Raw genomic sequence first — 12,881 nt, 5'->3', positions numbered from 1 at the left:
ATCGACCGGAATAAGTCACCAATAAGTCCCCTTAATTCACAAAAACTCATTTTTGGCAAATAAAACATTATAAAAATCAATTCGCTTTTTTATTATTTCGGGTATTACTTTAGGATGCTCTGAGAAATCCCAAATTACTCAAATCAAGTTTTAGGAGCTTAAAAAGGATGGATAGTTTTGAAGAAACAGGTGAAGATTATTGATTGATGATTCATTCTTGCCCTCGATCACAGACGACTAAATATTCGCTCCACCGGCACCATTATTGCATATTTCTTAATCATTTCAATTTACATTTAGTAACGCATAAAACAACAAAATGTGCGTGTCATGCATAAATCTAGGAGCACTCTCGTCAAATGGCATGAAAGCCGACCCGGTGCTTCCATCAAATAAAATTGTACCACTGTTTGTTTTTTTTTCCATTCTTCTTATGTATCGTGCAAAATCTCTGTAAAACCTCTCAACATCAAGAAAAAATGTGCTTCCAATTTTTGTTAATTCAAAACCGTTGAGGATTAGAGAACCACAATGTATACATCAAACAAATCTTAGTATAATTCTGATTCGATTGGTGTGCAAATCATTAAAGTTCATTCGTAGCGAAAGTAGTTAATAACGTGAACTTTATTTCATAAAATCGTGACCTGTTTTCTGATTTGGCACCCGTACTGAAAGGCGTAGTTGTACATAAAAAAATTATACAGGATCGCGTCAAAGACGTCTGTTTTATCGTGAACTTGCTCTATATTTTTTGTCTTCCTGGTAGTAGATTTCTTTCTGTCATGAACAATACAACGTAAAAGTCACGACTTATTGTTGAAACCATGAAAGTTATGATAAATGTTAAACAGGACATTGATCTTTGATCTTTGATATGACAAATTTAATGATAAAACTTCCAAAAATCATAATATCCTTCACTTTATCACTTTATCATCTAAATATTAATTCGTTGCAGAGAAAAAAGCAGGTACATCTAAGAATGTTTTGTTTTTGATTATTTTGTTTTATGCTCGGTTATTTTTAGTTATTTTTTTGACTTACTTGTCCCGTTTTTATTCCTGAATTATTTGATCAGCCTAAGTATTTGACATGATCAAAGTATGAAATAATTGATTTTAACACCATAAATCCATTCTTCGCCGATTGCCCGAAGTAACCAGACGAAGGAAAGTCGCGTCCAAGTTCCGTTATCGGTTACCGCGTGATTGTTGTTTTTTTGCCGCTGAAGAGTTCATTTCACTATCTGGATAGTGAGTGAAGTGCCCTGCCTGCAAGTGGATAAAGGCTTTCATCCTCGGAAAGCCAAGCATTGGTTTTTGTTTTGTCGCTGCTTCGCCGACATTGGAGATTTCGCCGAGTCATCGTGCCAACAGTGACAGTGCGGGTAAGCTTTCACCGACGACTGTGTGTAGTGGTGTCGTAGGCACATTCCCACCACCAACGAGCTTTCAGCACGCTCCCGTTCATCTGCACTGGAGTGCGTTCATAGGTGAATAAGATTGAATATACTGAGAGAAAATATTTAATAATTATAAGTTTTTTTTTTTTTGTTTTTGTGAATTATTTTATTGTGAAATATTGTTTAAAAAAATACTTAGAATATAAGTGAAAATTTAAAATGGCAGAGAGTGGGGGACCTTCGGATATGGAGGTCTCTGACTCTAGTTCCCTCCTAACAGATAAAAAAAAGTCACTCAAACGTGTTCCAAATACGGAAGATACTTCTTCTGGGGACGAGTCAGCTAACCCTACCAAGCCTCCCTCCAAAAAACTAGCAAATCTCCCATCTGCCCTTAACGATCCCACTCTACCTTCAACCTCGTCTTCTCCCTCTGTTCTTCCCGCTCCTTCTCAACCTTCGCCTTCCCACTCTCAATCCCCGTCCTCGCCTTCCCCCCCTGTTATTCCCACTCCCCGTGTAAAGGTCTATCCAGAAGATGCGCCCGGAACTGGTCCCTGGGTTGTTTTCTTCAGGCCTAAGCCAAATGGAAAGGCGTTGAGAGTCATGCAGATCGCGAAAGATCTGGCAAGGTATACCTCCGTTTCGGAAATTTCGAAGGTTAGACCAAACAAATTGCGAGTTGTCGTGAATGATCGAAAAGACGCAAACAAGATTGTTGTCGATCAGCATTTTACAATTGAGTATCGGGTCTACATACCCTCTCACATAGTCGAAATTGAGGGTGTGATAACCGAAACGGGCTTGACGTGCGAATACATTACGAGTGAAGGTACCGGCCGTTTTAAAAAACTGCCCTCGACGACTGTTAAGATCTTGGGTTGCCGCCAGCTCGGAACAGTCTCCCATGAAGGAGAAGAAAAGAAATTTACGCCGTCCAACTCGTTTCGAGTCACCTTCGCTGGTTCAGCTCTCCCTGACTACGTGATGGTAGATAAATTGAGGTTAGCCGTGCGACTTTTTATTCCAAAGCCAATGACTTGTCTAAAGTGCAAGTCAGTTGGTCACACGGCTGCTTATTGTGCCAATAAAGAACGATGTGCCACTTGCGGAGAACAACATGAGGGGAAATCCTGCAGTGCGACTGAGCATAAGTGTCCATATTGCGGGGGATCCCCACACGTGCTCTCAGCTTGTGAAACATACAAGGCTCGCTGGGAGAAACAGAAGCGCTCTTTGAGGGAACGCTCTAAACGCACTTTCGCAGAAATTTTGAAGGGCGCTTCTCCACTGGCTCAAGAACAACAACCAATCAATACACACAATGTCTTCGCTACTTTGCCAGTTGACGAAATGGAAGCGGATACAGCTAACGGGGGCACGCCGTTTATTTCTCAAGGGAATCCCCGGCGCAAAAATGTGACCACTCCCAAAGTTCAAGGACAAGTCCCTCCGGTGATACCCCCTGTTAGCTTGCCCAAAAAATCGAGTGCAGCGGATAAGCAAAATCAGGTCCCTCCTGGCCTCCGTGGTAATAGTTCACCTTCGAACGACCCAGCACTCGAGGGGACATCAAAAACCCCAACTGTCCCTGTTTTTCCGTCAAGTTCAACTTCCCAATCGGGATTTATAAAGTTGTCTGACCTTGTGGATCAAATCTTCACGTGTTTTAATGTTTCCGACTCCATCAGAACCATTGTCACCGCAATGCTTCCAGTACTAAAGACAATTTTGCAGCAATTGATGCAAACATGGCCCCTCCTTGCAATGATTATCTCTCTTGATGTCTAATTTAAATAGAGAGGTCGGAGATATCACTGTTTTACAGTGGAATTGTCGTAGTCTTATCCCTAAATTGGATACATTCAAATTTCTAATTCATAAACTCAATTGTGATGTTTTTGCTCTATCCGAAACCTGGCTCTCTTCTCAAAATGATCTCTCTTTCCACGATTTTAATATAATACGCTTGGACCGTGATGACAGATACGGAGGGGTACTATTGGGGATCAATAAGTGTCACTCATTTTTTAGAATTGACCTTCCACCTACTGGAGGGATCGAAGCTGTTGCTTGTCATGCAAACATCAGAGGCAAAGACCTCTGTATAGTCAGCTTGTATTGGCCTCCGAGAGCTGCGGTTAGCCGCAAGCAACTTGTTGACATGTGCTCACTCCTTCCTGAGCCACGATTAATATTGGGAGACTTCAACTCTCACGGAACTGCCTGGGGGGAACAGTACGACGACAATCGTTCATCGTTGATATATGACCTTTGTAACAGCTTCAATATGACCGTTTTGAACACTGGGGAAACAACACGTGTACCTAAACCTCCTGCTAAACCAAGTGCTCTTGACCTCTCGCTTTGCTCGAATTCACTATCGTTAGATTGCAAGTGGAATGTAATCCAGGATCCCAACGGTAGTGACCACTTGCCAATCAAAATTTCTATCACCAATGGGTTGAATTCTTCTGAATCAATAAACATGGCATACGACCTCACAAGACACATTGACTGGAAAAAATATGCGGACGCGATTGCTCTAGCCATCAATTCCAGAGATGGTTTGCCTCCATTGGAGGAGTATAACTTCATTTCTCGTTTGATCTATGACAGCGCGGTTCGCGCTCAAACGAAACCCATCCCAGGTTCCACTATTCGTCGAAGGCCTCCCAATCCATGGTGGGATGGCCAGTGTTCCAAGCTTTATGGAGATAAATCGAATGCATTTAAAGCTTTTCGGAAACGTGGAACCCCTGAAAATTTTCAGAAGTATTTGGACCTTGAAAATCAATTTAAAAACTTGATCAAAGGGAAAAAACGTGCTTATTGGCGAAATTTCGTGGGAGGTTTATCACGAGAAACGTCAATGAAAAAATTATGGAAAGTGGCTCGAAACATGAGAAATCGCTCTTCATCCAATGAAAGCGAAGAATATTCACATCGATGGATTTTTAATTTTGCACGAAAGGTTTGTCCCGATTCCGCTCCAGTGCAAAGAATTATTCGAGATATACCACAAGATAGGTGCGATCTTGATTCCGAGTTTTCGATGGTAGAATTCTCTCTTGCTCTCCTTTCATGTAACAATTCTGCTCCGGGATCGGATAGAATTAAGTTCAACTTACTGAAAAATCTCCCTGATGTGGCGAAACATCGCTTGTTGAACTTATTCAATCGGTTTCTGGAGCATAATATAGTTCCAGATGATTGGAGACAAGTACGAGTTATAGCTATTCAAAAACCCGGAAAACCCGCGTCCGACTTCAATTCGTACCGCCCAATAGCAATGCTGTCTTGTATACGGAAATTGTTGGAGAAAATTATCTTGTTTCGCCTTGATCGATGGGTTGAAACGAATGGCCTACTCTCAGATACACAATATGGGTTCCGCAGGGGCAAGGGGACGAATGATTGTCTTGCGTTGCTTTCTTCAGAAATTCAAATGGCTTACGCCGAAAAAAAACAAATGGCTTCAGTATTCTTGGACATAAAGGGGGCCTTTGATTCTGTTTCAATAGAGGTTTTGTCAGACAAATTACAATCTCGGGGTCTGCCGCCTCTATTGAATAATATGTTATATAACTTGCTTTGTGAGAAACATTTGAACTTTTCTCACGGAGATTCGGCAGTAAGTCGGGTCTCTTACATGGGACTCCCCCAGGGCTCATGTTTAAGCCCCCTTTTGTACAACTTCTACGTAAGCGACATTGACAATTGCCTTACACAAAATTGCAGCCTAAGACAACTTGCAGATGATGGAGTGGTGTCTGTCGTAGGATCAAACGAATCCGACCTGCAAGAATCCTTACAAGATACTTTGAACAATTTTTCAACCTGGGCCATTGGGCTAGGGATCGAATTCTCCACGGAGAAAACAGAGATGGTGGTTTTTTCTAGGAAGCATAAACCAGCAAAACCAAAGCTTCAACTTTTGGGTAAACCGATCACTCATGCTATGTCATTCAAGTATCTTGGGGTCTGGTTCGACTCTAAATGTACTTGGGGGGCCCATATTAGGTATCTGAGTAAAAAATGTCAACAAAGAATAAACTTTCTCCGTACAATTACCGGCACCTGGTGGGGAGCCCATCCCGAAGATCTTATAATGTTGTATCGAACAACTATTCTCTCAGTGATGGAGTATGGCAGTTTCTGTTTTCAATCAGCTGCCAAAACACACCTCATTAAACTCGAGCGAATTCAGTATCTTTGTCTCCGTATCGCGTTGGGATGTATGCCCTCAACGCATACCATGAGTCTCGAGGTTTTGGCAGGCCTACTCCCACTAAAAGATCGCTTCAATTTATTATCTCTTCGGTTCCTCATCCGGTGTAAGGTTATGAACCCATTGGTGATCGGAAATTTTGAGCAGCTGATCGAGCTAAATTTTCATTCTGGATTCATGAGCTCATATCATGAATTCGTCTCCATGCAGGTTGATCCTTCTTCGTATATTCCCAACCGTGTTTGTTTTCCTGACTACATCAATTCCTCTGTGCATTTTGATCTGTCCATGAAGCAGGATATCCATGGAACATCAGATTATCTTCGATCGAGGATCGTTCCAACGATCTTCGATGCAAAGTATGGGGATATCAATTGTGATAATATGTACTTTACTGATGGGTCCTCTATAAATGAGTCCACAGGATTTGGAGTGTTCAACGAATTTTTTAGCACCTCACACAGTCTTCAGAATCCTTGCTCAGTGTATATTGCTGAATTGGCAGCGATACACTGGGCGCTGGACAGCGTCGCCTCACGACCTGTTGAACACTATTACATTGTAACGGATAGTCTTAGCTCTGTCGAAGCTATCCGTTCAGTGAGGCCGGAAAAGCACTCGCCGTACTTCCTTGAGAGAATACGAGAAATTTTGAGTGCTTTATCCAGACGCTGTTATGTCATTACCTTTGTCTGGGTCCCTTCACATTGCTCAATTCTGGGTAATGAGAGGGCTGACTCATTAGCAAAGGTAGGTGCAATTGAAGGCGATATTTATCAGCGTCAAATCGCCTTCAATGAATTTTATTCTTTAGTCCGCAAAAATACCATAGTTAACTGGCAACGCAAATGGAACGAAGATGAATTGGGCCGGTGGCTCCACTCGATTATCCCTAAGGTTAGCCTCAAACCATGGTTCAAAAGTCTGGACTTGAGCCGGGACTTTATTCGCACCTTCTCCCGACTCATGTCTAATCACTGTTCGTTAGATGCGCTACTCTTTCGTATTAATCTTGCCGACAACAATCTTTGTGTTTGTGGCCAAGGTTACCACGACATCGAGCACGTTGTTTGGTCGTGCGAGCTGTATCTTGTCGCCAGATCGAATTTAGTAGTCACCCTTCGGGCCCGAGGAAGGCAGCCCAATGTGCCGGTGAGAGACGTGTTGGCTCGGTTAGACCTTGATTACATGTCCCAAATATATGTATTCCTTAAAGCTATCGATCTTCGTGTGTGATTGTCCTTATACCCTTAGTTTTTCCTTTTCCTTTTCCTTTGTGAGAGATCGGATCCCTTCTTAAGAATAAGATGAAATGTAAATACATATTAGATATAAGATAGGTTTAAGAATTGAGTGTGATGAGTGTGATTGAGAGTGTGATTGAGAGTGTGAGTGTGATCAATGTCAACATATCCTCATATCCCCTCCTTTTCCTGAAGAAAATATGTCACCCTTCTAAACTCGAGTTGACCGCGAGTAATCGGTTTCCTATATTATTAACATTAGAATTAAGGAAAAATGTATATATACTAGTAACAATACAGTAAGGAGTTCGGCTCCTTTAAACCTATGTAACTGAGCCTGTAAAAATAAACGATTTAAATAAAAAAAAAAAAAAAAAAAACACCATAAATTATTATGGTCGGAAAATCGTTGAAAACACTTCTAAAAATTGATCGCGTTTTAGAAACTCACACAAAGGCATATTTACTGAAATGTCCAATCAAAGATTAAATGTCCAATTATTCGTGTCGCATTCATGTGCGATTCACATAGAACGTTACGGAAAAGAACGTCCACGTTCCGTCAACGCCTCCACCAATTCACACATGCAGTCAATGCTCGCAACAGCACCGTCACGTCAAATGTCAAACGAATGATTTATTTAATGTTATTCATGGTGTTGCCTAAAATCAGTTCTAAATATAGAAAAATTCATTGAAAATCATTGAATTATATTATTTGAATGCTTAAGCCTCGTAGTCCCGACCCGTATTCAACAATAATAATATATAGACTATTTTTCTCAGCTTGTCGTGAATGATTTTGACTTCGGAATTTGGAACTAAGAGATATGTTGGCATAAAAAATACAACCAAAATCAAAGCAAAAGCCGAGACACAGGCCAGACAAAAACCCAACGAACCGACCCTCTCCGTCAATTATTCTTTTCTACAAAACCAGCCGGTCGTTTTCGTTGAACGTAAGCTGACGGGTTGTTACGTTGCCGCACTTAAGTGCGCTACACATACAACGTCCCGTCAATGTGAAGGAATGAAATCTCGCGTAACTTTTGAAAAGGTCCTATGTAACAAATGTAAACAAATCGAGTTAATGGATGCACGCTATTAGTTTTCAATCATTGGATGCATTACAAAAACAATCGTTCACGTATCTATTTTCTACATCTTTTTATCGCCGATGCAAAAAATATCCTATGTACAGATTGGGATTTTAAGTACCCGGCTGTTACTTCGGACGTCACTTACCTCCGACGCCCGAAACGCCCGAAGTACTAAAGCAGTCAAAACAACACGATGTCGTACTTCGGTCGTTTTGAGTTTTTGTTTCTTACAGGTGTCGTTATCGATTTCAATGCAATTCAACGAGTGATAACAACAATAATCTGTCTTAAGAACGAAATGCTGATATTTGGATTGTTGTTTAGTAGTCAGTTTAAAATTCTTATCGTGCAAAGTAATATGTCCAATGTGCAAACGCGGGCAGTCAAAACGTCCAAAGTAACATTTTTCACTCCGAAACTTCAACTTTAATCTCAAATCACGGAACAACAGTTACGATTGGTTTTTCAGAGTTATTCTTGACTGCTAGTGGTGAGAGTAGCGATAAAGATCGATTGCTTTTAAGACAATTCGTGGAATAATGTTCGGGTTTTCAACTTCGTTTTTCTCGAGTTGACTAAAATGTTACATTGGACCTTTTCAAAAGTTACGCGAGAAATGTCAAATATTCTCCCGTGGAAATCGTATGGTAGCATTAACATACACCATTATCGGCAACTTTGACGTTGGCAAAATAAGCCCAAGAGAGTAGTTTGCGGTGACGCTGTATGTGTAGCGCACTTTACAGGCTATGTTCAATTATCTAAATATCCAATTAGAGGCGAATCACTGTACCCTTTTCTCTCGCGAAGAAACCTTGCCACCCTATTCCGCGAATGATCGGGTCTCTACTGTAGTTGGGCTGTCATTGGCGATTGTCAAAACATATCGGGTCAAAACCAGGGGTAGGGGTATTGCCAGTGTACCCAATATTGCTGCAGTTCACTGACATTTTGGTTCTGTCAATTACTGTTGTTTACAACTCGGTCCGGTTATATAGTCGAATAGTGGCTAACTTTAAACTCCATGTTAAATGTGAACACCTCCATGTGAAACCGAAATATGAAAATCGCTCATGCAGTTAGAAATAAAGCAGAGCACTTTTCTTTATTTATACTATGTATCTCCGAGATTTCTCGCGTAACTTTTGAAAAGGTCCAATGTAACATTTTCGTCAACTCGAGAAAAATGAAGTTGAAGACCCGAACATTATTCCGCGAATTGTCTTAAAAGGTATGGATCTTTATCACTACTTTTACCACTAGCAGTCAATAATAACTCTGAAAAACCAATCGTAACAGTTGTTCCGTGATTTGAGCTTAAATTTGAAGCCTCGGAGCGAAAAATGTTACGTTGGACGTTTTGACTGCCCTTGTTTGCACATTGGACATATTACGTTTCACGATAAGAATTTGAAACTAACTACTGAAGAACAATCGAAACATCAGCATTTCATTCTAAAGACAGATTATTATTGTCATCACTCGTTGAATTGCACTGACATAGATAACAACACCTGAAAGAAACAAAAACTCAAAACGACCGAAGTACGCCTTCGTGTTGTTTTGATTGCTTTGTTACTTCGCTCGTTTCGAGCGTCGGAGGAAAGAGGCGTCTGAAGTAACAGCCGAGTGCTTAAAATCCGAATCTGTACATTGGATATTTTTTGCATCGGCGATTGAAAGATGAAGAAGATAGATACGTGAACGATTTTTTTGTAATGCATTCAATGATTGAAAACTAATAGCGTGCATCCATTAACTCGATTTGTTTACATTTGTTACATAGGACCTTTTCAAAAGTTACGCGAGATTTCAGCGATTTCAATCCTCGCAAATGATATGTTGGTAAACAAATGACACCATATTGATTTTGATTTTTGGTAGCCTATATTCCATTGATGTCTAGCCCCTGGCCAAAACACGCTTTGCTGATAAACAAAACGTGTTCATAATCAATAAGTGCTCTCAATCAAACTAAAATCAAAGATTTCACACGCAAAAGGTAAAATAAGTTGTTTCGAGTTGTTTTGTTAGTAAATACACATATTTTAGCACTATCTATATACACATATGCTGTTAAAACAGCTTCGCTGCTCGATCCCACTTCAAACATTCGCTGCGCGCCGACTGCGGCATTACTTCCGTAACATGGATTGTCCGGATTTGAGACCTCCGACATGTGTCCGTGGGATGAAGGTTCTCGATCGGAATGCGTTCAATATGCATATCACCGTTCCTCAACTGGTAGTGCCATCAAGTTTGAATTTTAATGGGATCTGTGCAGCGGTTAAAAAAGTTCTCTTGAAGATGGAACGATACAAACCAGTAGAGTCAAATGGATCCAGTATAACGTTGCACCCCCTCGCAGTGAGGAAGTGGGAGGACCTAGAAAGTTTCAATCTAGGAGAAAAAGGTCTAGATCAATCCAATCTGTTGTGGAGAGAAATAGCGATTGGATATGAAAACTGGAAATATGACGAAATATTAAAAGCAATTTTGCCAGAGGAACAAGAAGGATTGTCTGCATTTTCTAAAGTTGGCCACATAGTTCACTTAAATTTGAAGGAACATCTGCTGCCCTATAAGATGCTGATTGGGGATGTTATAAAAGACAAAATTCCCGGATGCAAAACGGTTGTGAATAAGCTGCTGACAATCGATAACACTTTTCGAAATTTCCAAATGGAATTGTTAGCTGGAGAGGAAGATTACCAAGTTTTGGTTAAGGAAAATGGAGTTAGTTATGAATTTGATTTTTCCAAGGTCTATTGGAATCCTAGACTATCTACCGAACACGAGAAAATCGTAAAAATGTTGAACAAGAATGACATTCTTTTTGACATCTACGCCGGAGTAGGTCCATTCTCTGTCCCTGCTGCTAAAAAAGGGTGCACGGTGTTTGCCAATGATCTCAACCCGCACTCATTCAAAGCATTGACACACAATTGCAAAAAGAATAAAGTCGAATCGCGAGTGAAGTGTTTTAACAAAAACGGAATTAATTTTATCCAGGAAGAAGTTTGCGCATCACTCATTTCTATCAATAAAGATGAGAATTTCAATGGAACTGTCCACATTACAATGAATCTTCCCGCCCTGGCGGTAGAACACTTGAATACTTATATTGGTCTTCTAAGCGAAAAATTATCGAAAATTTCTCATTTTCCATTGATTCACGTGTATTGTTTCGCAAAAGGAACGGAGGACAAAAAACAAATTGCGCGTGAAGCGGTCGAGCAGCATATGAGTATTCCTCTTGGGGAAAATTTGAAAGAAATCAGTTTTGTACGAAACGTATCACCAAACAAAGATATGATGAGAGTGACATTTTATTTAACCGAAGAAATCTTGCTCTCGAATACAGCTGGTTTGAAACGGCCTATAATACAGGATTGCCAACAATCCGTAAAACGTCAATGTAATTGTCGTATTTTATTTTGAAGAAACATTATCCAATATCCACTAATAATTATTTAATTTCATTTCAGGCACTGAAAATGGGCAAAAACAACAAGAAGAATCGCAATCAACAGAAGCAAGTGGCCAAAAAAGCTAAAAATGTATTTGCCGTGTCACAAGCGAAGAAAAACAACGTTAAGAAAGCAAAGGAAATTACATCAAAACTGAAAAAGGTTGAGTATTTTTAGAGAATTTGTTTTTTTTATATTCTGTATTGAACACGTTCTTAAACAAATTATACTTGGTTTATAGACTGCTTTAAAGAAAAAATTTTCTACTAAATACTGAAACGCTTTATTTTTCAGATAAACGTTAAAGACAAACGAGAGGCGGCTGATAAATCCTTCCAGGAACTACACGCTCATATAGTTTCTAAAAAATCTAGCAAAAAACCAGCTCCAAAGGGACTTCCGCAGAAAAAGAAACCCAATGCAAACACCGCACAAGTCGAAAAAGACTTGGATAAAATGCAAGTGTAGCAATAGTTACTCTTTCTATGCTTCTTCGCGAGGTTGGTTTAAATAGTTGATTTATTACAAATGAAAATATTTTACCGAAAAATATATAATTCATCTGATGACAGCCATTGCTCTACACTTGAAGTGCAAGTTTTTGAACGTTAATACCTCTTTGCCGGCTGAACGGAGTAGTATGATAATAACTTCATTCGAAAGATAAAATTTCCAAGAGTTATATGTTTGTTTATTTTTGACCAGAAAGCTTTTTTTAAAAGCTTGAACATTTCTCTAAAAACTGGTTGTTGAAATAACGCAACTCTGTATATAAACTGGCGCCTGCTCGAAAATCTATTTAGATGTGATTGGGAAGTAACAGGAGAATGATCTCGCTCACTTGCCTGAACACTATGCTCTCCTCTCCCAATCCCATTTCTATTCTGCCGCCGGACTGAACGGAGCCAACATATCAAAGAAAGCAGCAATTCAAGAACCTCGTTTGGTGATCACCGAAGCAACATAGTTGCGGGTCGAGCGCCGAGCGAGAATGAATTTGTCTTTCTTAAGACAGGTGTACTACAGGGGCTGAAAAGTCCAGGGATTTTTAATGAAAACAATCGTTTTCTGGGCAAAGCTGTATTTATTCCTCAACATAGTTTCCTTCGAAGGCAATACACTTGGTATAGCGAGTTTCCAACATTTGGATTTTCTTCCAGTAGTACGATATGTCAAAGTCTTCGAAATATGATGTGTAACTCTGCAGACTGCCTATTGAACTCAGGAGTGTGGGAATGGATCCACGTTTCATCCATTGTCATAAAACGTCGAAAGAAGTCCACTCGATTACGCTTCAACAACGCCAAACCGGCTGTTGAATCATCAACGGGCTGCTGTTTTTTGGTCAACGGTTAGCAAACGCGACACTCATCGCGCGGATAGCTTTTTCATGTCCAATATGTCGTGCAAAATGTATCTCACTCTTTTTTT

The 12,881-nt window shown here is 40.1% G+C and overlaps 1 protein-coding gene across 3 annotated transcripts; it reads left to right on the top strand.

Moving 5' to 3' along the window:
- The first annotated feature begins 9,873 nt into the window (after positions 1–9,873).
- LOC129767986 (tRNA (guanine(37)-N1)-methyltransferase) lies at positions 9,874–11,985 on the top strand. Of its 3 annotated transcripts, none has more exons than XR_008741610.1 (4): positions 9,874–9,982; positions 10,033–11,398; positions 11,469–11,612; positions 11,745–11,985. XR_008741610.1 is itself a non-coding variant. In XM_055769325.1 (4 exons), the coding sequence occupies exons 2-4, from the start codon at positions 10,051–10,053 to the stop codon at positions 11,916–11,918; spliced, it is 1,653 nt and encodes a 550-aa protein (XP_055625300.1). In that variant the 5' UTR covers positions 9,874–9,982; positions 10,033–10,050; the 3' UTR covers positions 11,919–11,985. The 3 variants fall into 3 exon arrangements, 1 of the variants encoding a protein (XP_055625300.1); XM_055769325.1 differs by having other exon boundaries at positions 10,033–11,385; XR_008741611.1 differs by having other exon boundaries at positions 9,882–9,982; positions 10,066–11,398.
- The last annotated feature ends 896 nt before the right edge of the window (positions 11,986–12,881 follow it).

Source organism: Toxorhynchites rutilus, chromosome 2 (assembly GCF_029784135.1).
Source record: "Toxorhynchites rutilus septentrionalis strain SRP chromosome 2, ASM2978413v1, whole genome shotgun sequence".
Taxonomy (NCBI): Eukaryota; Metazoa; Arthropoda; class Insecta; order Diptera; family Culicidae; genus Toxorhynchites; species Toxorhynchites rutilus.
This window is presented reverse-complemented; position numbering and strand designations above follow the sequence as displayed.

Coding starts and splice junctions, on each gene's coding strand:
- LOC129767986 (XM_055769325.1), top strand. CDS start 10,051: ATGCTGTTAAAACAGCTTCGCTGCTCGATCCCACTTCAAACATTCGCT. Junction 11,386..11,468: donor TACAGGATTGCCAACAATCC/GTAAAACGTCAA, acceptor ATTTCATTTCAG/GCACTGAAAATGGGCAAAAA. Junction 11,613..11,744: donor TTACATCAAAACTGAAAAAG/GTTGAGTATTTT, acceptor TTTATTTTTCAG/ATAAACGTTAAAGACAAACG.